This window comes from Triticum aestivum, chromosome 3D, assembly GCF_018294505.1.
Source record: "Triticum aestivum cultivar Chinese Spring chromosome 3D, IWGSC CS RefSeq v2.1, whole genome shotgun sequence".
Taxonomy (NCBI): Eukaryota; Viridiplantae; Streptophyta; class Magnoliopsida; order Poales; family Poaceae; genus Triticum; species Triticum aestivum.
In genome coordinates this window covers 474,504,889-474,531,053 of record NC_057802.1, presented here as the reverse complement: position 1 = coordinate 474,531,053, position 26,165 = coordinate 474,504,889, and the positions used below count along the sequence as shown (strand labels likewise).

The 26,165-nt window shown below is 45.6% G+C and overlaps 1 protein-coding gene across 1 annotated transcript; it reads left to right on the top strand.

Annotated features, from left to right (window-relative positions):
* Positions 1 to 21,119: 21,119 nt before the first annotated feature.
* Positions 21,120 to 25,880, top strand: LOC123079780 (ethanolamine-phosphate cytidylyltransferase). Its single transcript, XM_044502584.1, has 10 exons — positions 21,120 to 21,458; positions 22,529 to 22,921; positions 23,357 to 23,592; positions 23,774 to 23,910; positions 24,267 to 24,338; positions 24,453 to 24,520; positions 24,663 to 24,780; positions 24,937 to 24,996; positions 25,097 to 25,219; positions 25,333 to 25,880. The coding sequence occupies exons 2-10, from the start codon at positions 22,551 to 22,553 to the stop codon at positions 25,402 to 25,404; spliced, it is 1,257 nt and encodes a 418-aa protein (XP_044358519.1). The 5' UTR covers positions 21,120 to 21,458; positions 22,529 to 22,550; the 3' UTR covers positions 25,405 to 25,880.
* Positions 25,881 to 26,165: the final 285 nt, after the last annotated feature.

Sequence of the window (26,165 nt, the reverse complement as noted above, 5' to 3'; positions counted from 1 at the left end):
CTCTTCTTTACCATGTTCCTCTTCCGTTCTTCTTTAATATGTACTCTCTCCGTTCCTAAATACAAGTCTTTGTATAGATTCCACCATGGACTACATATGGAGCAAAATGAGTGAATCTACACTCTAAAATGTATCTGGATACATCTGTATGTGATCCATAGTGGAAATCTCTACCAAGACTTATATTTTGGAACGGAGGGAGTATGATAGTAGTACAGTATGTTCCTTGTACTGAAGATGAGCAGGGACATTTGCAGTGTAGAGGTCTATACGGTCGGTTGTGATGGACACTTTGAGCCTCTTTGATTCGTAGGATCTTGTAAACATAGGAATAGGATTTGTAGTGGCCTGCCCACTTGAATCCTATAAGAATAGCAAGGAAATGCGGGGAGCTGTGTCGCCTTTGAGAGTTACACTGATATTAACAGTACCGCACCTTCACTTGAAGAGAGCTGGTATCCGAAGCCTTTCTAGCCGTACCGGCAATACTAGCACATATATTCCAGCAAGTTCCACTTTGCTGATTTTACTCTGATGCTTAAGGTTTTCCCGTTATATCTACACTATGATCTGTGTAGCTGCTTTGTGTCGCACTAGCAGCAGTCCACTCTTGAAGCTAAACACTGCAATGACTTACAAAATTGGCACCAAGGCATTGAGTGCCATTCTGGATGCAATGAAACTCATACGCTCCCCACCTGTTGATTCTTGTTCAGAATATGATCCTAATGACTATTCTAACCTCGAGGAGTCAAAGGCAGATGGCCTGTCCTGTTCACCCATCAAGGTGCCTGTTCTAATTTGGCAATGTTTTATTGATTGCGGGTATCTTGCATATGTTGTCTTGCATTTCTTCTACTTTGTTGCACCGCCATCTGCTTAGTTTACTCATCATATATGTCGAGATGCCATGCCCATCCATTATCAATACATATTCCATCTGTCATCATACCATGTTTTTCCACTCAAATGTTGTTCTTGTGCATCAGACATCAAAAAGGAAGAGGGTGATTGCCGAACCTGAAGGAGCACCAGCAAAGTCCTTGAAAAACGTGGTGGTGCCGGAGAAATCAGACAGCACCCCACTTATATTGGCTGTACAACCAGTGACACAAAACGTAGGACCGACTCCAGCAGACTGTACCCATACTTCACTGGCCACACCACTAGCCCCACCACACAGGACCTGCACTCCAGCAAAAGGTATACCGATTTCATTTGCCATAGCACCAGCTGTACCACAGAAAAATCCCACTCCAGCAAAAAGTACAGCAAGTCCACCGGCCGAAGACCTATCCCAACTGCAGAGACGGCCAATTCCTGCAGATTGGAACCCCATTCCATTTATTCCCAGTTTAAAAGACAATGCTTTCAATGTTGTTAGGGACTACGTGCATATATTCCCATCATGGGAAGATTATTGTGAAGACAAACACCATTTTCACATCTTCCTGTCCAACTTACGTGTAAGTGCTATTATTCATGGTTATTATTTTCCTGTTTTCTGCTGATTGAACACATCAATGATTTACATTACATTGTTGTAACTAGGCGAGGGTCAATCTGGATAGTCATGACGAGCAAAGCTTGCTTGTGCTTTTCAAGGAAGCATTGCAGCAGTATCGGTGTTACCTGAGGAAATCACACTTTGATGGCAAGTCTATAAACGAATTTCCGGTGAAGTCTCCTGTGCTAAATTTAGAAGACATTGAATGGAAAAACCTTGTTATGCACTGGTCTCGTTCCCAGGATGAGGTACTGTCTATGAAATCACATGACAATTTGAACTTCTACTTTTCCGCATGTGCCTTACGGATCTTTTTTGCAGGAAATCTGCTCGAAGAAGAATTCCGGTTTGACAAGAACGACAGGATATCGCAAATATGCTGCCCGCTGCTTTGCTCTTGTTAGTACCTGTTGTCCTGTATCACTGTACTTGCATACATACCTGGTTCATTATGTGACAGCAGTATGCATGATAGCTTGCTTATCAATTGTTCGCTCCAAATTATCTGATCTGTATGAATGGTTACATTAGTGTAGAATATATCCAATGCCAATGTTTTTTTAGCTCTGCATTGTTCTTGTAAGTACATGCTGTCCTTTATCAGTGTACTTATAATGACAGGTAGTTGTTCATGTACCATCACTCTGCAGCTTATTTTCCTTTGCCCTCCATTTTCTACACATCAGATCTATATTTACTCTTACCATAAGGTTGGTACTGAAGAAGTTTAGCTGTGCATTGCTCTTGGCTGTACCTTTTGCCTGTATCGCTGCACTTACATTTATAGCTACTTGGTTATGTAGCATCACTCTTCATCTTATCTTAAATATTCTCCATTTTTTCGTATATTATCACATCTATATTTACTCTTAACAAAATGTAGAATAAAGGCAATGCTTTTGAAGAAGATTCTGTGGTAAACTTCTTGAATTGCCCCCCCCATCAGCATGGACAAGGCCTTTATAGAGCCTGTCTTCACCAATAATGTAAGTTTGTCCATCTCAAGCCTTCAAACTTTGTTGTATATATTTGGTTAGGCATGACTGCAACAGCTGTTTATTTTTGGTGTTTGCATCAAATTGCTTGTTTAAAGTTTATTATGTAGTTCATAAACAAAAGTTTGTCCTTTCTCAATTTAAGTTTTCAGTTGTACAACCAAGTTCCTTCTTCATACCATGTAAATTAAACTATACAGAGCAAGTGATCTTCTTTTGCACTGCATGTATGCTTCTGTTCTTCATCCGTAATCCAGTGGTGTGGTGAACCTACCCACTACAGCACAATGTCATATTCTGCAATGTCTTAACTATGAACAATGTCATATCATTCTACTATTATTTAAACCGTCTCTTTATTTGCCAATCTGAAATGGTATAAATTGACAGCACACTAACCATTGATACTTATGAGTTCTTGATCTGTAATCCAGTGGTGTCGTGAAGCTGCCAACTCCTTCACAATGTCATTTCCTGCCATGTCTTGACCTGAACAATACCATATTGTGTTAATGCAATTTTAAACTGTGTCACTTTATTCGTCAGTAAGAAATGTGATGAATTGTCAGCACTGATACTTTTATGTGCAAAACCTGTCATCTGTCTGCTTGTTTATCTTTCAGAGTGAGGAAGATATAAGTGTTGAACAAGCGCAGTCTCATCATCTTGCTCAGCTGCTTGCGCTGCAGCTCCCCAGCAGGGCTAACCTTTCTTGAACTCTATTGAAGTGCTGTCGGTTTTGTATATTATTTTGTCGGCGTGTTTATTTGCACTGGTGGCGATCTTTGATGCCCAGTGTATGTAATCTGCTGTCTGCTTGTGCTTTATTATCATAGTGGCGAACTTTGATGCCCAGTGGATGTAATATGCCGTAATTTCTTTATTGTATAGTCTAGGTTTTTTCTTATTCACGATGCTGCAGTTATTTTACTGTATATATATCCTGTCTTCGCAGTAAACCGGCCAAACCGTAAAATTACGGTACATAATCGGGCCGTCATGCAATCACGATGTAGGTTGGGCCTGAAACGTGCCGAACAGCTCACGGGCCGGCAGCAGCCCGAAATGAACCCCGGCCCATGATTGTGCGAATCAAATCACGGGCTTTTAACAGGCCAAAATTGTCTCGGTCCTTGTTTGGCCCAATCAGATATCGGCTGCGAGCAGGCCGGATGCAAACCGGGCCGTAGTTAGGCCCAACTATATGACGGGCTTTTAACAGGCCGAAATTAATATAGGGCCGAAATGTTAAACGGGCCTTTAACAGGCCAAAACTAATATCAGGCCGAATTACTAAGTGGGCCTTTAGCAAGTGGGCCCAAAAGCATAGTGTCCAGTTGACGGGCCGAATCTGATATGGGCCATAATTGAGCCCAAAGCCTCTTAAAGGGCCGGACCTGATCTGGGCCGTAATTTGGCCCAGAACGTGGTAGGCTTTTAACGGGCCGGATCTCATATGGGCCACTATTAGGCCCGGAGCGTGGCAGGCCATTAATGGACCGGATCAAATATGGGCCGGCATTTGGCCCAAAACATGGCAGCCAGTTAATGGGCCGGCCTACTAGGGTCCTCAAAATCTTGTGGGCCTACAGCTGGGCCGGCCCATTAATGTCGGCGAAATCTCGTGGGCCTTTAGCTGGGCCGGCCCATTATGATCCGCAAGAATCTTGTGGGCCTTTACCTGGGCCGGCCCATTATGGCACACAAAAATCTTGTGGGCCTTTACCTGGGCCGGCCCATTATGGCCCGCAAAATCTTGTGGGCCTTTAGCTGGGCCAGCCCATTATGGTCCGCAAAATCTCGTGGGCCTTTAGCTGGGCCGGCCCATTATGGTCCGCAAAATCTTGTGGGCCTTCAGTTGGGCCGGTCCATTTAAACTTGATGGGCCGGTCCACGTGTCAACATATCATAGGCGCGTCTCGCCCATTGGATGAGTGACACCTGTGCCAACGCGGACCTGACACGTGTCTCCTCCAGCCAATGATGATTTTACACGTGGAAAATCCCCATTGGTCGGGGCTGTTAACGGGTTATCGGATCCAAAACCCGACCCGATAGCTTAACGGCATTCCGTTACGGTGGATGCCACGTGTCGGTCACCCTTGACGAAAGCACTTCTGTGACGCGCGATTTATCATCATGGAAGTGGACACTTCCGTGATGATAATTTTGGTAATGTCATGGAACACTTCTACGACAGCACAGGTATGACTATCTTGATTCTGTCATAAATTTGCCATGGATGTACATGCATGACAAAAAACGCGACCTACTGTGAAAAACACGTATCATCACGGAAGTGTATTTTTTTGTAGTGACAATCGCAGTAGTTCTCCCTTTACTACCCTAGCCGATAGAACGGAACGTAGGGTAGCAAGCACAGGAGCCGGGCAACCCAACTATTGACCCAAGACAATGATTTGGAGCTGATGCATATAAGGCCAAACTTGCGACGCCGAAGTGCGCTTTAGAGCTGTTCGGACTTTTACTGGCAACTCATTTGTTCCCATACCGAGCCCCTGGCAGGTTATGGCGAGGTGCATCTGTAAAGCAGCCGCTAAGGCCGTACTCATTGTTGAAAGAGTATGGAAGATTAGTTCGGACAAAAGTTTACTGGAAATAGAGCAATATGCCAATTATAAATTCATATGAAAACCACGAACCCCGCTATTTGACATGCTCGGGGTCGGGAACGGAGGAAACAAGGCATAGTACACGCTCGAAATAAAGAGTGCGGTCTTTAAAAAGTTGTTTTGGACCTCCTGTCGCACGTCTGTGCCGCCCGTCCTCGGGGAGGGTAATCCTTAACGGAAGTAGCCCCTTTAGGTGAGTGTACGGATCCGAACTCCAAGAGAGTCCGTTGTAGATACTGTCTTTTCTGTCACCTGTTTTTACGAGATAATAGTGAAAAAAGAAAAAGGAACGTAGATAAAAAACGTTACGGGAGTGCTTGCAAGGCCATCCGTATTGTGCTTCCGCCAATGCCCATGGTATCTTGAGTGCGTAGTGATACACGCGCGGTGTAAATCTTGCTGGTACATGAGGTGGGTGGCGGAAGCCGAACTGCTATTTCCATTCTGGGAGTGGTCGAACTTCGGAGGGAAACTGTTTTTGGCCCCTGGTGTTTGGCTGGTGAGCCAGCGTGCCATCTTTATCGCCTGGTGGCCTCCTCCCCTTGTGTTCGGCGTTGACCTTGCCCGCCTGCTTGAAGACCCAACAGTTTCTGTTGGTATGATTAGCTGGCTTATTAGGGTGGCCGTGGATCTGGCAAGGTCGGTCCAATATCCTGTCAAGGGTGGATGGTCCGTCTTTGTTTGCCTTCGGTTGCTTTTTCCGTTGGCCGGGGTTTGGATTGTTAAATCCGGCGTTGACCGCTATGTCGCGTGATCTTTCATTGTCATTGCGACTGTTGTGTTTCGGTTCGTCGTGGCTTGCCGTTGCCGTCTCGGATTTCGGAAGTGCCCGGGTCGCTGGCGTTGTTGCTTTCACGAGTGAGCCAGTTGTCTTCTCCCGCACGAAAGCGAGTCACTAGAGCAGTGAGGGCTGTCATGGATTTGGGTCCTTCCTGACCGAGGTGACGTGTTAGCCATTCATCCCGGACGCTATGTTTGAAGGCCGCGAGGGCTTCCGCGTCCGGACAGTCGACGATTTGGTTCTTTTTTACTAAGAACCTGGTCCAGAGCTCCCTGGCTGATTCGCCGGGCTGCTGGACAATATGACTTAAGTCATCGGCATCTAGTGGCCGGACATACGTTCCTTGGAAGTTGTCTCGAAAGGCGTCTTCCAAATCTTCCCAGTTGCCAATAGAATTTTTTGGTAAACTGTTTAGCCAGTACCGAGCTGGCCCTTTGAGCTTGAGAGGTAGGTATTTAATGGCATGAAGGTCGTCTCCGTGAGCCATGTGGATATGGAGGAGGTAATCTTCAATCCATACCGCGGGATCTGTTGTTCCATCGTATGACTCGATGTTAATGGGTTTAAACCCGTCTGGAAATTCATGCTCCATTACCTCGTCAGTTAAGCAGAGAGGGTGTGCGACTCCTCTATGTTGGGCCACACTATGAAGCACCTCCGGAGGACTCCGTTTACGGTGTTCGGACCGGGCGTGGTCGGCTCTGTTATGTCCGAATAGGTAACCCTCATCACCGGTCGGGGCATGTCCCCGCGATCTGTATATAGATTTTGTGTGTCCTGTTCTACCCTCCAGGTCTTGTTGGATGTCGCGAGTATTCGCCCGAGCTGTTTTGTTCTTGTGTTGACGGCCGGATGGGTTGGTATGGTGCTCTGCTTGGGCTGCTGCTTTATCCGGACCGAACTGTGGTCGGCCTACCGCATCACTTGATGGTGGTGTGGGCTCCAACGCCCTGCCATCGTATTGAGGGAGCCACCTATACTTGGGGTGGCTTTTGTCTGGGCCGCTAAGGCCGTATTCTTCGGCGGCCAGGACCTCGGTCCATCTATCATTGAGAAAATCTTGGCTCGCTTGAAGCTGCAACTGCTTCTTCCTTAGGCTCCTTGCTGTGGCTATGAGCCAGCGTTTAAAGCGCTCCTGCTCGAGAGGTTCCTTAGGCACGATAAAATCCTCATTGCCAAGGCTCTCCTCATCCTCGGAGAGTGGGAGATAATTACTATCCTCCGAGTCTCCATATGTGGCCTGTCCATCAAGGCTGTCTTGCCCGCTTTCCTGTTCCTCCTGTTCGGATTCTACCTCAACAGGGTCTTCATTGTCCGGAGTGTTGTCTTCTCTGGTGCTAGCAGTGTTTTCTCTTGGGCGATGTGACTTAGAGCGGCGCCGTGGGCGCCGGTGTTCGGACTGTGTACCAGGAGGTTTATCCTCGATTGGATCCTCCTTGTCATCGCCGAGAGCGTCGTCAGGTGTGTCTATCATACACACGTCATACCAGGAAGTGGCCATCCCGTGTCTAGCGGGTAGTAAGCTCTGGCCCTGCCCCTCATCGTCATCCATACCGTCGATGTCTTCAGAGTGGGGGTCAGGCGTGTTGGTTGGGTCTTCAACGGTGGCTATGAAGTGGGTGGCGGGTGGGAAGCAAAATTCTCCATCCGTCGTAAGTTCGAACCGAACATAGTTTGGCAACGAGTCATCTGCCCGGGATAGGTTTTTTAATGAGTTTAGTAGGTCGCCCATGGGCGAGTGTTGGAAGACATCTGCGGCGCTGAACTTGTAGATCGATAGCCGATTGAGTTCGGTATCCGCGGGCTCGCAGGTTTCGGAACTCGACACCGGAGACAACTCCGGGGTTCCGTTGATGCAGATATCGTATGAAGCGGAATCTGCGGGCGGCTCCAACGCCGCAGAATCGGTAGCCCCAGTGATGGGGTTGAGCTTCCCATCTTTGGACGACTTGATCTGCTCCGGATCTAAGGACAGAGTTGCTACAGGAACTACCTCTTGGATGCGGCCCGATGACAGGTTTAAGCCATGTTCATCAGGGCGACGGGGAGCGATTGCCGCGGTCTTGAATCCATCAAAGATCAGGTCTCCACGGATGTCTGCAACGTAGTTCAAGCTTCCGAATCTGACCTGATGGCCAGGGGCATAGCTGTCGATCTGCTCCAGATGGCCAAGCGAGTTGGCCCGCAGCGCGAAGCCGCCGAATACGAAGATATGTCCGGGGAGGAAGGTTTCTCCCTGGACAGCGTCATTACTGACGATCGAAGGGGCCATCGATCCCTTTGCCGACGGCACAGTGGAACTCTCAATGAAAGCACCAATGTCGGTGTCAAAACCGGCGGATCTCGGGTTGGGGGTCCCGAACTGTGCGTCTAGGATCGATGGTAAATGGAGGCGGGGGACACGATGTTTACCCAGGTTCGGGCCCTCTCTATGGAGGTAATACTCTACTTCCTGCTTGATTGATCTTGATGAATATGAGTGTTACAAGAGTTGATCTACCACGAGATCGTAATGGCTAAACCCTAGAAGTCTAGCCTATGTGAATATGGTAATGAGTCTCTCCTATCCAGACTACGCTCTCCGGTTTATATAGACACCGCAGAGATCTAGGGTTACATGGGGTCGGTTACATCAGAGGGAATCTTCATATTCGGTTGCCAAACTTGCCTTCCACGCCAAGTAGAGTCCAATCCGGACACGGGTACAGTCTTCGGTCTTCATGTCTTCACAGCCCATCAGTCCGGCCCACGGATAACAGGCCGGACGCCCGAGGACCCCTTAGTCCAGGACTCCCTCAGTGCCCCCTGCCCCCGTATATAAAGGAGCTAGGGGGGAGGCGGCCGGCCAGGAGGAGGGCGCGCCAAGAGGGGAGTCCTACTCCCATCGGGAGTAGGACTCCTCCTTTCCTAGTGGGAGTAGGAGAAGGGGGAAGGAGGAGGTGGAGCTAAGGAAGGAGAGGGGGGCCGCCGCTCCTTCCCCTTGTCCAATTCGGACTGGGCAAGGGGGGCGCACGCCACCTCCTGGCTGCCCTCTCTTTTCTTCACTAAGGCCCATAAGGCCCAATAGCTTCCCGGGGGGGGGTTCCGGTAACCCCCGGTACTCCGGTATATGTCCGAAACCTCCCGGAACCCTTCCGTTGTCCAAACATAGTCGTCCAATATATAGATCTTTACGTCTCGACCATTTCGAGACTCCTCGTCATGTCCGTGATCATATCCGGGACTCCGAACTACCTTCGATACATCAAAAGACAAAAACTCATAATACCGATCGTCACATAACTTTAAGCGTGCGGACCCTACGGGTTTGAGAACTATGTAGACATGACCGAGACACGTCTCCGGTCAATAACCAATAGCGGAACCTGGATGCTCATATTGGTTCCTACATATTCTACGAAGATCTTTATCGGTCAAACTGCATAACAATATACGTTGTTCCCTTTGTCATTGGTATGTTACTTGCCCGAGATTCGATCGTCGGTATCTCAATACCTAGCTCAATCTCGTTACCGGCAAGTCTCTTTACTCGTTCCGTAATGCGTCATCCCGCAACTAACTCATTAGTCACATTGCTTGCAAGGCTTATAGTGATGTGCATTACCGAGAGGGCCCAGAGATACCTCTCCAACAATCGGAATGACAAATCCTAATCTCGATCTATGCCAACTCAATAAGTACCATCGGAGACACCTGTAGAGCACCTTTATAATCACCCAGTTACGTTGTGATGTTTGGTAGCACACAAAGTGTTCCTCCGGTAATCGGGAGTTGCATAATCTCATAGTCATAGGAACATGTATAAGTCATGAAGAAAGCAATAACAATATACTAAACGATCGTATGCTAGGCTAACAAAATGTGTCAAGTCAATCACATCATTCTCTAATGATGTGATCCCGTTAATCAAATGACAACTCATGTCTATGGCTAGGAAACTTAACCATCTTTGATTCAACGAGCTAGTCAAGTAGAGGCATACTAGTGACACTCTGTTTGTCTATGTATTCACACATGTATTATGTTTCCGGTTAATACAATTCTAGCATGAATAATAAACATTTATCATGAAATAAGGAAATAAATAATAACTTTATTATTGCCTCTAGGGCATATTTCCTTCAGTCTCCCACTTGCACTAGAGTCAACAATCTAGTTCACATCGCCATGTGATTTAACACCAATAGTTCACATCACCATGTGATTAACACCCATAGTTCACATCGTCATGTGACCAACACCCAAAGGGTTTACTAGAGTCAATAATCTAGTTCACATCACTATGTGATTAACACTCAAAGAGTGCTAAGGTGTGATCATGTTTTGCTTGTGAGAGAAGTTTAGTCAACGGGCCTGCCACATTCAGATCCGTATGTACTTTGCAAATTTCTATGTCAACAATGCTCTGCACGGAGCTACTCTAGCTAATTGCTCCCACTTTCAATATGTATCCAGATTGAGACTTGAGTCATCTGGATCAGTGTCAAAACTTGCATTGACGTAACCCTTTACGATAAACCTTTTGTCACCTCCATAATCGAGAAACATATCCCTATTCCACTAAGGATAATTTTGACCGTTGTCCAGTGATCTACTCCTAGATCACTATTGTACTCCCTTGCTAAACTCAGTGTAGGGTATACAATAGATCTGGTACACAGCATGGCATACTTTATAGAACCTATGGCTGAGGCACAGGGAATGACTTTCATTCTCTTTCTATCTTCTGCCGTGGTCGGGCTTTGAGTCTTACTCAATTTCACACCTTGTAACACAGGCAAGAACTCTTTCTTTGACTGTTCCATTTTGAACTACTTCAAAATCTTGTCAAGGTATGTACTCATTGAAAAAACTTATCAAGCGTCTTGATATATCTCTATAGATCTTGATGCTCAATATGTAAGCAGCTTTGCTAAGGTCTTTATTTTGAAAAACTCCTTTCAAAAACTCCTTTATGCTTTCCAGAAAATTCTACATTATTTTCGATCAACAATATGTCATTCACATATATTTATCAGAAATGCTGTAGTGCTCCCACTCACTTTCTTGTAAATACAGGCTTCACCGCAAGTCTGTATAAAACTATATGCTTTGATCAACTCATCAAAGCGTATATTCCAACTCTGAGATGCTTGCACTAGTCCATAGATGGATCGCTGGAGCTTGTACATTTTGTTAGCACCTTTAGGATCGACAAAACCTTCTGGTTGCATCATATACAACTCTTCTTTAAGAAATCCATTAAGGAATGTAGTTTTGACATCCATTTGCCAGATTTCATAAAATGTGGCAATTTGCTAACATGATTCGGACAGACTTAAGCATCGCTACGAGTGCGAAAATCTCATCATAGTCAACACCTTGAACTTGTCGAAAACCTTTTGCGACAATTCGAGCTTTGAAGATAGTAACACTACTATCAGTGCCCTTCTTCCTCTTGAAGATCCATTTATTTTCTATGGCCTGCCGATCATCGGGCAAGTTAACCAAAGTCCACACTTTGTTCTCATACATGGATCCCATCTCAGATTTCCTTGCCTCAAGCCATTTCGCGGAATCTGGGCTCATCATCGCTTCCTCGTAGTTTGTAGGTTCGTCATGGTTAAGTAACATGACCTCCAGAACAGGATTACCGTACCACTCTGGTGTGGATCTTACTCTGGTTGACCTACGATGTTCGGTAGTGACTTGATCTGAAGTTACATGATCATCATCATTAGCTTCCTCACTAATTGGTGTAGGAGTCACAGGAACAGATTTCTGTGATGAACTACTTTCCAATAAGGGAGCAGGTACAGTTACCTCATCAAGTTCTACTTTCCTCCCACTCACTTCTTTCGAGAGAAACTCCTTCTCTAGAAAGGATCCATTCTTAGGAACGAATGTCTTGCCTTCGGATCTGTGATAGAAGGTGTACCCAACTGTCTCCTTTGGGTATCCTATGAAGACACATTTCTCCGATTTGGGTTTGAGCTTACTAGGACGAAATTTTTTCACATAAGCATCGCAGCCCCAAACTTTAAGAAACGACAACCTTGGTTTCTTGCCAAACCACAGTTCATAAGGCGTCGTCTCAACGGATTTAGATGGTGCCCTTTTTAACGTGAATGCAGCTATCTCTAATGCATAACCCCAAAATGATAGTGGTAAATCGGTAAGAGACATCATAGATTGCACCATATCTAATAAAGTACGGTTACAATGTTCGGACACACCATTACGCTGTGGTGTTCCAGATGGCGTGAGTTGCGGAACTATTCCGCATTGTTTCAAATGAAGACGAAACTCGTAACTCAAATATTCTCCTACATGATCAGATCGTAGAAACTTTATTTTCTTGTTACGATGATTTTCCACTTCACTCTGAAGTTAAATGAACTTTTCAAATGTTTCAGACTTATGTTTCATCAAGTAGATATACCCATATCTGCTCAAATCATCTGTGAAGGTCAAAAAATAATGATACCCGCCGTGAGCCTCAACACTCATCGGATCGCATACATCAGTATGTATTATTTCCAATAAGTCAGTTGCTCGCTCCATTGTTCTGGAGAACAGAGTCTTAGTCATCTTGCCCATAAGGCATGGTTCGCAGGCATCAAGTGATTCATAATCCAGTGATTCCAAAAGCCCATAAGCATGGAATTTCTTCATGCGCTTTACACCAATATGACCTAAACGGCAGTGCCACAATTAAGTTGCACTATCATTATTAACTTTGCATCTTTTGGCTTCAATATTATGAATATGTATATCACTACGATCGAGATCCAACAAACCATTTTCATTGGGTGTATGACCATAAAAGGTTTTATTCATGTAAACAGAACAACAATTATTCTCTAACTTAAATGAATAACCGTATTGCAATAAACATGATCAAATCATATTCATGCTTAACACAAACACCAAATAACACTTATTTAGGTTCAACACTAATCCCGAAAGTATAGGGAGTGTGCGATGATGATCATATCAATCTTGGAACTACACACATCGTCACCTTGCCCTTAACTAGTTTCTGTTCATTCTGCAACTCCTGTTTCGAGTTACTAATCTTAGCAACTGAACTAGTATCAAATACCGAGGGGATGCTATAAACACTAGTAAAGTACACATCAATAACATGTATATCAAATATATCTTTGTTCACTTTGCCATCCTTCTTATCCGCCAAATACTTGGGGCAGTTCCGCTTCCAGTGACCAGTTCCTTTGCAGTAGAAGCACTCAGTTTCAGGCTTGGGTCTAGCTTTGGGCTTCTTCACGGGAGCAGCAACTTGCTTGCCGTTCTTTTGAAGTTTCCCTTCTTCCCTTTGCCCTTTTCTTGAAACTAGTGGTCTTGTCAACCATCAACACTTGATGTTTTTCTTGATTTCTACCTTTGTCGATTTCAGCATCACGAAGAGCTTGGGAATCATTTCCGTTATCCCTTGCATATTATAGTTCATCATGAAGTTCTAGTAACTTGGTGACAGTGATTAGAGAACTCTGACAATCACTATCTTATCTGGAAGATGAACTCCCACTTGATTCAAGTGATTGTAGTACTCAGACATTCTGAGCACATGCTCACTAGCTGAGCTATTCTCCTCCATCTTGTAGGCAAAGTACTTGTCAAAGGTCTCATACCTTTCGACATGGGCATGAGTCTGAAATATTAATTTCAACTCTTGAAACATCTCATATGTTCCGTCGCGTTTAAAAAAAACATCTTTGAAGCCCCGATTCTAAGCCGTAAACCATGGTGCACTAAACTATCAAGTAGTCATCATATCAAGCTTGCCAAACATTCATAACATCTGCATTTGCTCCTGCAATTGGTCTGTCACCTAGCGGTGCATCAAGGACATAATTCTTCTGTGCAGCAATGAGGATAATCCTCAGATCATGGATCCAATCCGCATCATTGCTACTAACATCTTTCAACTTAGTTTTCTCTAGGAACATATCAAAAATAAAACAGGGGAGCTAAACGCAAGCTATTGATCTACAACATAGATATGCTAATACTACCAAGACTAAGTTCATGATAAATTTAAGTTCAGTTAATCATATTACTTAAGAACTCCCACTTACATAGACATCCCTCTAATCATCTAAGTGATCACGTGATCCAAATCAACTAAACCATAACCGATCATCACGTGAAATGGAGTAGTTTTCAATGGTGAACATCACTATGTTGATCATATCTACTATATGATTCACGCTCGACCTTTTGGTCTCAGTGTTCCGAGGCCATATCTGCATATGCTAGGCTCATCAAGTTTAACCCGAGTATTCTGCGTGTGCAAAACTGTCTTACACCCGTTGTAGATGAATGTTGAGCTTATCACACCCGATCATCACGTGATGTCTCGGCACGACAAACTTTGGCAACGGTGCATACTCAGGGAGAACACTTTTACCTTGAAATTTAGTGAGAGATCATCTTGTAATGCTACTGTCAAACAAAGCAGAATAAGATGCATAAAGGATAAACATCACATGCAATCAATATAAGTGATATGATATGGCCATCATCATCTTGTGCCTTTGATCTCCATCTCCAAAGCACCGTCATGATCACCATCGTCACCAGCGCGACACCTTGATCTCCATCGTAGCATTGTTGTCGTCTCGCCAACTATTGCTTCTACGACTATCGCTACCGCTTAGTGATAAAGTAAAGAAATTACAGGGCGATTGCATTGCATACAATAAAGCGACAACCATATGGCTCCTGCCAGTTGCCGATAACTCAGTTACAAAACATGATCATCTCATACAATAAATATAGCATCATGCCTTGACCATATCACATCACAACATGCCCTGCAAAAACAAGTTAGACATCCTCTAGTTTGTTGTTGCAAGTTTTACGTGGCTGCTACGGGCTGAGCAAGAAACGTTCTTACCTACGCATCAAAACCACAACGATATTTCGTCAAGTTAGTGTTGTTTTAACCTTCACAAGGACCGGGCGTAGCCACACTCGGTTCAACTAAAGTTGGAGAAACTGACACCCGCCAACCACCTGTGTGCAAAGCACGTCGGTAGAACCAGTCTCGCGTAAGCGTACGCGTAATGTCGGTCCGGGCCGCTTCATCCAACAATACCGCCGAACCAAAGTATGACATGCTGGTAAGCAGTATGACTTGTATCGCCCACAACTCACTTGTGTTCTACTCGTGCATATAACATGTACGCATAAACCTGGCTCGGATGCCACTGTTGGGGAACGTAGTAATGTCAAAAAAAATTCCTACGCACACGCAAGATCATGGTGATGCATAGCAACGAGAGGGGAGAGTGTCGTCTACGTACCCTTGCAGACCGTAAGCGGAAGCGTCATAACAACACGGTTGATGTAGTCGTACGTCTTCAGGATCGACCGATCCTTAGCACCGAACGTACGACACCTCCGCGTTCAGCACACGTTCAGCTCGGTGACGTCCCGCAAACTCATGATCCAGTAGAGCTTCATCGGAGAGTTTCGTCAGCACGACGGCGTGGTGACGATGTTGATGAAGTTACCGACGCAGGGCTTCGCCTAAGCACCGCCACGATATGACCGAGGTGGATTATGGTGGAGGGGGTCACTGCACACAGCTAAGAGATCAATAGATCAATTGTTGTGTCTTTGGGGTGTCCCCCTGCCCCCGTATATAAAGGAGCTAGGGGGGAGGTGGCCGGCCAGGAGGAGGGCGCGCCAAGAGGGGAGTCCTACTCCCATCGGGAGTAGGACTCCTCCTTTCCTAGTGGGAGTAGGAGAAGGGGGAAGGAGGAGGTGGAAAGAAGGAAGGAGAGGGGGGCCGTGCGCCACCTCCTGGCTGCCCTCTCTTTTCTCCACTATGGCCCATAAGTCCCAATAGCTTCCCCGGGGGGGGGGGGTCCGGTAACCCCCGGTACTCCGGTATATGTCCGAAACCTCCCGGAACCCTTCCGTTGTCCAAACATAGTCGTCCAATATATCGATCTTTACGTCTCGACCATTTCGAGACTCCTCGCCATGTCCGTGATCATATCCGGGACTCCGAACTACCTTCGGTACATCAAAACACAAAAACTCATAATGCCGATCGTCACAGAACTTTAAGCGTGCGGACCCTACGGGTTCGAGAACTATGTAGACATGACCGAGACACGTCTCCGGTCAATAACCAATAGCGGAACCTGGATGCTCATATTGGTTCCTACATATTCTACGAAGATCTTTATCGGTCAAACCGCATAACAATATACGTTGTTCCCTTTGTCATCGGTATTTTACTTGCCCGAGATTCGATCGTCGGTATCTCAATACCTAGATCAATCTCGTTACCGGCAAGTCTCTTTACTCGTTTCGTAATGCATCATCCCGCAACTAACTCATTAGTCACATTGCTTGCAAGGCTTATAGTGATGTGCATTACCGAGAGGGCCCAGAGATACCTCTCCGTCAATCGGAGTGACAAATCCTAATCTCGATCTATGCCAACTCAACAAGTACCATTGGAGACACCTGTAGAGCACCTTTATAATCACCCAGTTACATTGTGACGTTTGGTAGCACACAAAGTGTTCCTCCGGTAATCGGGAGTTTCATAATCTCATAGTCATAGGAACATGTATAAGTCATGAAGAAGCAATAGCAATATACTAAACGATCATATGCTAAGCTGACGGAATGGGTCAAGTCAATCACATCATTCTCTAATGACGTGATCCCGTTAATCAAATGACAACTCATGTCTATGGCTAGGAAACTTAACCATCTTTGATTCAACGAGCTAGTCAAGTAGAGGCATACTAGTGACACTCTGTTTGTCTATGTATTCACACATGTATTATGTTTCTGGTTAATACAATTCTAGCATGAATAATAAACATTTATCATGAAATAAAGAAATAAATAATAACTTTATTATTGCCTCTAGGGCATATTTCCTTCACCTAAACACACGGGTCAACATGACAAGGAAAAAGTGGTCTTCTGATGCTCCTCACTCCGACTGTGATATCTGTCCGGTTGCCGAATCCATCGGTCACATAATCCTTCGTTGCGCACTAGCTGATGCAATTTGGAATAAATTGAGTGTGGCAAGCTCTGCCTGGTGTTCTTCGGACCTCATGGATTTTGTGCAACAAGTTCATTTATGTTGGCCTTCTACGAGGAAAGTGCATGTTCTTTTTGCGGCTTGTGCCGTTGCGTTATGGCATGCCATGAACGACAGGGTATTCCATCTAAAGCGATGGTTGTTGTCTTATACCAGACAATATGAAGCCCAACTCTTATCACTTTGGATGAATGGAGCTACACATATGGAGGAAAGAGCGTCTTTCGCTTTTTTGGGTGCATCAGCTTGGTTCCTAGCATAGGTTCTTAACTGATGCCATGTATTTCATTCTGGTCCTCTCCTCTCTGTTTTTCTACTTTCCTCAGACAACTTACGGCCTCTGCACCATGGTGCGTAACATAAGATTCATGCAATTGACCTCTGGTCATCGGGCTGCGGCCTGTTTTGAAATGCATACGGTAGAGCGAGATCTACCTTTTATTTTAAAAAAAGTTTGCATAGAGACATAGAATCTGCATAACCGGATGAAATGAACTAGCCATAAATCATTTTTGCGAACCAACCTGTGGTTGGATGGTTAAAGGGATAGTGGTATCCCCAGCCCACCAGGGTTCAAGCCCTCGCATTATTCCTGGATTTATTCCAGGATTTCCCGCGATGCGCATTCGGTGGGAGGAGACGTTCCCGTCGATGACGAGGCGCCTACGGTGACTTCGTAAATCTCAAGATAATATGCCGGCTCAGTCTCACGAAGGTGCTCATAGGGATAAGGTGTGCATGTGTGCGTTCGTAGGGGTGAGTATATACGCGTATATAAAAGCGCTTGCGTCTGTACTATGTTAAAAAAAGCCCTAAACCAAATTTTTTTGTTGCCAGCCACATGTGCCAATGCCAATGGCACAGTGCCATGTGGTGGTAGAGGAGTCGCACCGTGCCGTAGGTAATGCCGTGGCCATCCACGCAGCACGCGTAAGAGCAACTCTAGCAGACCCCGCATCTCGCCGGCCCGCAAAACTCGTTTGCAGTTCGCGCAAAACAGCTTTTGCGGGCCGGCGCGGGCTGGCACAAGGGATAGTGGTATCCCCAGCCCACCAGGGTTCAAGCCCTCGCATTATTCCTGGATTTATTCTAGGATTTCCCGCGATGCGCATTCGGTGGGAGGAGACGTTCCCGTCGACGACGAGGCGCCTACGGTGACTTCATAAATCTCAAAATAATATGTCGGCTCAGTCTCTCGAAGGTGCTCATAGGGATAAGGTGTGCGTGTGTGCGTTCGTAGGGGTGAGTATATGCGCGTATATAAAAGCACTTGCGTCTGTACTATGTTAAAAAAAGCCCTAAACCAATTTTTTTTGTTGCCAGCCACATGTGCCGATGCCAATGGCACAGTGCCATGTGGCGGTAGAGGAGTCGCACCATGCCGTAGGTAATGCCGTGGCCATCCACGCAGCACGCGTAAGAGCAACTCTAGCAGACCCCGCATCTCGCCGGCCCGCAAAACTTGTTTGCAGTTCGCACAAAACAGCTTTTGCGGGCCGGCGAGGGCTGGCACAGATGCAAACCCCCCAAACGGATCCGTAAAAAAGTATATTCGCGGAATATGCTTTTTACGGGTCGGCTATGCGGGGTCTGCTCTTTGCGCCGCTGCATCCCGCATATCATCAGCCCGCAAATATCAAATCCAACATAATTCAACAATCGAAAACAAACTGAATTATTCAAATCGAACATAAAACAATAATCATCCGCATTACAAATAATTATTCAAATCACCGTAGCAAACTTAAATAATGCAATAAAAACTTGTCATGAATACAAATACAAATGAATAAAAAAAATGGTCACTGTCCAACCCTTTGCCAATGGTGCTCAATGAGATCTTCCTGAAGTTGAAAGTGTGTGTCTGCATTTTCAATCTCCTTATATGTCTGAAGAAAAGCTCTAATGCGGTTTGGGTCTCTAGCTGGTTTGACACGGCTACCCACATTGTCGTAAAAGAATTCTAAGTTCATTCCTCTCTCATCTTCAAGATTCATATTGTGCAGAATAACACAACATGTCATGATGTTCTTCAAGGTTTTCTTATCCCAAAAACGAGCAGGACCACGGACAATGGCAAACCTAGATTGCAAAACACCGAATGCTCTTTCGACGTCTTTTCAGGCTGCCTCTTGCACCCTTGCAAATTCACATTGTTTTTTTGTTTTGGGTTCTTTGATGCTCTTGACAAATGTGCACTAAGGAGGGTATATACCATCTGCAAGATAGTACCCCTTTGTGTATTCATGCCCATTGATAATGTAGTTGCAAGCAGGAGCATCACCACTAGCAAGCCTAGCAAACAAATGAGAGCGTTGCAACACATTGATATCATTGAGAGTGCCCGGCATACCAAAAAAGCAATGCCAAATCCATAAATCCTCGGATGCTACGGCCTCTAGCACAATTGTTGCATCACGAGACTTGCCACAATACATTCCTTGCCAAGCCTTGGGGCAATTTTTCCAATTCCAATGCATACAACCAATGCTACCTAGCATGCCAGGCCAACCTCTCCTCTCATTAGCTGCCATCAATTTCTTTGTGTCATCTTCATTGGGTGCCCGAAGATACTCAGGACCAAAGACACGGACGATCACTTTCGCAAATCTACGCACAAACTCAATTGTGCTATCTTCACCAATGCGAAGATACTCATCGGCATAGTCAGCCGGAACGCCATATGCAATCACCCGCATCGCTGCGGAGATTTTTTGATATGCACTAAATCCCTTTAAGCCCGCGGCATTCCTTCTTTGAGTAAAATACCGGCAATTTGCCTCGCAAGCTTCAACAAGTTTCACAAAGAGGGATCGACGCATTCGGTACCTTCTGCGGAAGAGGTGTGCAAGATATGTAGGATTCTCCGCAAAATAATCTTGCATCAACATCTCGTTCCCAAGATGGCGATCCCGAGGAATGCACAGACGCCCGACAGTAGATCCTCGCCTCCTCTTCCGGTACTCGTCTTCATGCTCCTTCACGGCAAGCGCCATGACTAATGTTTGCTGCCGAAAGGTCGCAAGCATGGTCTCCACATCCGAGTCGTCCGAATCGGACGAATCGGATAGCAAGAACTTCTCGCACGGGTCAACTCCATCTACACGCACACCGGCGCGTCAATCTACCACACAGCTCGCAAAAATCACAAAAAAAGAGACTAACCGGTGGCGGGTGATCCCGGGCGGCGACGAGGGAGGTGCACTCGACAGTGGTCGATCCCCAGGCGGCGGCGACGGGGGGCGGCTCTTCTCGCCGGATCCGGAGGGGCGGTGCAGCGGCTCGGTGCGGTAGGGTGTGGGGCGGCCCCGTGGAGCAATTGCGCCCGCAGATATGGCCGGAATCGTCGGCGGCGGGCGGGCGGAAGCAAGGGCGGGCGGCGGCGGCGGAAGGAGGGGGAAAAGAGCGCGGGGCTGAAATGTCCCTCCCGCCAACTGCTTCTTTGTGATGCAGCGCACCGCAACCGCGAGGGGGAAACCCGCGTTTTCCCGGGTTGGGTTCGGGAATTTGCCGCGCCCCCTAAAAATTTTTGCGGGCCGGTGCGGGATGCGGGGTCTGGTCGGACAGGCTTTCCGGCCTGTACCCGCATTTTGGCGGTTATTTTGCGGGTCGGGGACGGATGCGGGGTCTGCTAGAGTTGCTCTAAGTACACAATTTCGGTCAATTGCCGTGGTGCCAATGAGGTGGCTCATATGTGTTGGCTATATCAAATGAACTCCCTGCTCATTCTGTCAATTGTCATTGTGTCGCTGATTGTATCCAGAGTCGTGTAAACTCTGATTGTTTTTTGTGAATATAAATGAGCCATCTTTGATGATAATAAAAAAGTGTAGCAGGAGATTTTTTCTCTTCTGGTCGGCGATGGTTCCACGCTATCCCTCTCGGACCCGTTTCTCCCGTCCTCACGCCCCTCCCCCTCGTTCTCTCCGGCGGGGTAGCGGCAGGGACAGACGGGGTCGGGCGGTCGGTCCTGCACCGTGCGCCGGGCACCCGCGGCCGTCGACAAGGGCCGACGGCGAGCCGGCGCAGAATCGTCGGGACAGCGAAGGGAGGAGGACGCGTCAGACACGCGATATTATAGCGAGGAGGAGGTGGGGCCCGCGGGGGAATCAGTTGGTGGAGGGGTGGCCACACCACCACACGCGAGGCGGAGGGGGAAGGAAGAGCTGTCGTCTCGTCTCGTCTCCGGAGGCCTCCCTTCTTCCCCTAGAAAATACACAGACGGAGACAAGCGAGACGCCAAAGCAGATACTTCTCCGCACCGCGCCACACGCAGCACCGCGCCCCGGCAGTGGCAGGCAGGCAGGCAGGCAGGCAGATCTCCTCCCTCCCCCGCCGCGCCACGGAAGGACGGCGGCTCTCACCCCTGCCCCGCCCCGCCCCGGCGGAGATCCCCGCGGAATCTCGCCGCCGCGCGCCCGATCTCGCCCGCCGCCGCCGGCCGGCTGCCCCCCTCGTTCTGGTGCGCGCCTTTCCTCTCTCCGAATCTCTCGGCCTGTTGTTCTTCTTGTTGTTGTTCAAGGAAAAGAAAATACCCGGAAATTGTTCCTAGGCGTTGCTTGTTTTCCCCCTTCCCTCCGTTCAGCGTTTGCTCGTACCTTAGGGTGATCGATCCATGCCGCGTTCGAGCGCGGATTTTGGGCAGTTGGGCGCATGCATGCGCGGCGCCACCTGATTACTTCTGCCGTTTGCGGCATTGGAATTAGCATTTCTATGGTGGGGGAATTCGGGCCGATGCCTTTATTCGTTTTCTCCCACCTCTCGTGATTCCGTTTGTGCTCCTGTCCCTGTTGGACCCACGCACCTTTAGATTCTGCTTAGCTGTGCATGATTGGCTGCAATGCAAAATTTGAGCTAAGAATCAGATTATTCCTCGCTTGATTTTTGTTACAATTCGAGGTTCAGAGAGTTGGAAATCATACATGCTCCCTATTCTGCCAGAATTTCCTTCAGTGCATATTTAGATGATCAGTCACTTCGGTTTGTTGCAATACCACTGACGTCCATGAACATGTTCCTGTGTTCTTGGGCTATTTTATCAAAAGTGGTCTGAACAATCGACTTTATTGGAAAATATTTCTTCGGGACAAAATTTATGGCAATATCTCATGGATTCTTGAGCTCCACTAGTTGCTACGTAGCTTCTAACTGACGCAATTTAAGTCTGTTCTGACTTCTCCAACAATATTTTTTGGCTCAATCTGTAGCTTTCCAGTATATCTGGTGGTTAGGATTTGGTCAAACATGACTTCGCAGCTAAGCACGTTGAGCAAATGCAAATAGTCCTGGTTATACGTCTAGTATCTATCCATCCTTTCATGATAAAGTATTGAAAAAGGCACTTCTACTTTTGAGTCACTTTCCGCTTCCAAACATAACAAAATAAATTGAACTGCAAAAAGTTTGGAGAACGAGACATTTTTCGTTTCCTTTGTATAATTATGCATACATGGTGCCCTTTCTTGCATGAGGATGCATCGATTATGAGGTCTCATTTTGGCTGCTTACTTTTTTTTTCAGAACCAATACCAGGGCAGTACTTCTACACCTCAAAATGATGATGGGTTTGCTGGCATTTGAGAACAACCAGGGGCTCTGGAATGGCGGATATTATTCACAGTTTTTTGGAATTGGAGGAGTTATGGTGACTGTTGCAATTCTTTGGTTATCTACGGGTTATTTTGGAGGAATTGGTGCTCCTTTTGCTCCATACTTTTGGCCATATTTAGGACAAGTCCCCAAGAAGAAGGAACGGCAAAGGCCCGTGAGAGTCTACATGGATGGATGCTTTGACCTCATGCACTATGGCCACGCAAACGCGTTGCGACAGGCCAAGTTGCTGGGAGATCAACTGGTAGTGGGCGTTGTCAGTGATGAGGAGATTGTGGCGAATAAGGGCCCGCCCGTGCTTTCGATGGAAGAGAGGTACTACTGGCGCTACTTTCCTTGTCCCATGAAATACATTATTCTGTTTCAACAGAGGATTAGCTTGTCAAACCAATTACGAGTATGATATTATCTGAATTTTTTCTGAATACCTGGACTTCCTGGATTTCATTATTTACTTGATCTTTGATTGCAAATTACTGTAATAGCCATGATTCTCTTCTAATCTTCTCATGCATAATACAAGATCTGCTGATTCATTTTGCTTACGCACAACTATATCGTCGATGAAGTTACATTACCACCACGCGTGCCTTGAAGGATATAAATTTCAGACTATAAAAATACTGAGATGATCTAGTTCTATCTTATTTTTGCAGCAACTGTAAATTACTAAGCTTTGATAGATGTACATGGTCTTGGTCTTCCATTTGAACTTACTATTCTGTGTGTATGTATGTTTGTACCCACTAGGTTGACACTTGTTAGTGGATTAAAGTGGGTGGATGAAGTCATACCCAATGCACCCTATGAGATTACAGAGGAATTTATGAATACCCTCTTCAGTAAATACAACATTGATTACATTATACATGGAGATGACCCTTGTCTTCTACCTGATGGAACGGATGCTTATGCCTTAGCAAAGAAGGCCGGACGATACAAGCAAATCAGGCGTACTGAAGGTGTCTCAAGCACCGATATAGTCGGTAAGATTACCATGTGGATTAGTAAAGCTACTGCTTTTTGGGGATCAGATATTCTCTCGCTGCATATTATTTACAGCCTTGTATCAGAGCAGATCGTGCATTTCTTTTTTCACGCTTATCTTAGATGATGTCCTTTTTAGTCCATTGCAATCTGACATGAAAACAATTTCTGTCCACACAGGGAGAATATTGCAAACATTCAAGCATAAAGAGGGTGTTAACGAGAATGCTGGAGTGGAATCATGCGATCAGATGAAAACCCAGCTATCCAATTTTCTTCCAACTTCCCGCCGGATAATGCAGTTTTCAAATGGGCAGGTATGATAATTTAGGAAACTCCATCCCCAAGGCTAATGTTGCATATTGTTCTTCCTTCATTTGATCAGCCTTCTAGGGAACACAAAGGAAATGGCCTGCTATATCTTTGTCTATTAATGTAACTAAATTTAAAAATACCGCTTAATGCTTCCATTGTACTCCCTCTGTCTCGTAATGTAAGACGTTTTTCGACACTAGTGTAGTGCTAAAAAATGTCTTATATTATGGGACGGAGGGAGTACCATATTAATCATAATCTTAAAGCTACCCTTTCCAGAAGAACATTTACAGTTCAATTTTACATGTTTCATGCCCTTCTGTTGCATTTACTGAAACATATGCTCATCTGCGTTCAGGCTCCTTCGCCAGGTGCTCGTGTTGTTTATATAGATGGTGCATTTGACCTTTTCCATGCTGGTCATGTTGAGGTACCTTTTGTGGTTTTCATGCAAATAATTTTCTCAATAACTCACAATGTTTGATTTTTTGGTGTGGTTCATATTTTGCCATTAAAACATATTTGATGTTATTCTCTAATGCAGATCCTTAGAAGTGCTAGGCAACTTGGTGACTTCCTTCTAGTCGGTGTTCATGATGATCAGTCCATCAGGTACTTATTTAACATCTTTCCTTGGATTATCAAGGGAACTTGTTGACCATATATAAATATATGTTATGTGTTACTACAGAAAAAAAATGTAGCCAGTATTGTATAAGGTTAGATACCATGCTTACGAGAACCAGTTGTGCAGGGAAAAAAGAGGCTATCCTCCTATCATGCACCTCCATGAGCGTACCCTTGGTGTACTTGCCTGTCGCTATGTTGACGAAGTTATAATAGGCGCACCATTGGAGGTTTCAAGGGATATGGTATGTTATAAATTTCTATAGTTTGTTTCCATCTATTTCTTGTACCTGACTGGATAAGTTTCAAGCATATGGTTCCAGCAATATTGTATTGTATATGACACAGAGATGGTTTTTGTTAGCAGACCCTCACACCTTCTCTTTTGTCACATGACGCAGATCACTACATTCAACATTTCATTGGTTGTGCACGGGACAGTAGTCGAGGGTGGTTCTGCTGTAAGTTCTTAATTACTGTCTAAAATGTATCCTGATGTCAGACTTACCTAACGTAGTTGGCACAAACTGAACTTGAAACTTCATGGACACATTGCTGCAGAGTGAAGTTGATCCGTACGCCCTTCCAAAGAGCATGGGTATTTTCCAAGTAGTCACAAGCCCCAAAACAATAACATCTGTTTCGGTCGCTACAAGAATAATTGATAACCACGAAGCGTACAAGGTATACACTCCCACAGTGTGATTTGCCTGATAAATACAAATTGATTTTTCTAATTTAGTTTGTTTAAGTCCTGTTTATCCCTACTAAACATTACTCTTGGGGTTTGTGAACAGAAAAGAAACTTGAAAAAGAAGGCGAGTGAAGACAAGTACTACACGCAAAAGAAATTTGTCTACGGAGACTAATGCTGCAAAGGAGCTTACATTTTTGCAGCAAGCTGAGGAAATATATGGCGCCTCTCTGCATTGAAGAGTTATTCTACAGCAGATTGCAACAATTCCTCAGCTATAGAAAGTAGCCAGTGATAAGTTGATGGCCATTCGGCAGAGGGAATCGGCTCAAGGAAATAAATTGACAGACTGCCACATTCTTCTACTGTTGCCCTTTTTCGGCTGGAATGTCCACTTAACAGCAAGAATTCACATACATGATTCTTTTTTTACTTTGTTATCCCTGGAGGGGAAATATTCATCGCTGAACACCTTCAGCAGACCATTGTTGTATTCTTGTATGGTATTACTGGGTTTGTGAAGTGATTAGGGTTGGCATACTTCCTAATTGTATTAAGTTGTAGTTTAAAGTATATATATTGCTGAGAAACAACCTAGTGATGATCTGTTGGCATTTGTTTGATTTGTCTAACCAGAGAATGTTATGTTCAGCTTTCCTTGTTCATTGGTATTTGGTGTTACTGTTTACCGCGGTGCACTGGAGATTTGTCTGTGCAGAATGTCAGTAGTATTTTTTCTTGCCAAAAAGAAATAATTAAGCACTCCCTCTGATCCATATTAATTGTCGCTGATTTAGTACAACTTTATACAAAATCAGCGATAATTAATATGGATCGGAGGGAGTACTGTTAGCTGAGCACATTGTGTTGGCTGCTTAGCTCCATATACGCAAGTAAAAGATAGCCAAAAATATTTTAAACTGTGATTCACTCAAA

Coding starts and splice junctions, on each gene's coding strand:
- LOC123079780 (XM_044502584.1), top strand. CDS start 22,551: ATGATGATGGGTTTGCTGGCATTTGAGAACAACCAGGGGCTCTGGAAT. Junction 24,781..24,936: donor TGGAGGTTTCAAGGGATATG/GTATGTTATAAA, acceptor CACATGACGCAG/ATCACTACATTCAACATTTC. Junction 24,997..25,096: donor TAGTCGAGGGTGGTTCTGCT/GTAAGTTCTTAA, acceptor ACATTGCTGCAG/AGTGAAGTTGATCCGTACGC.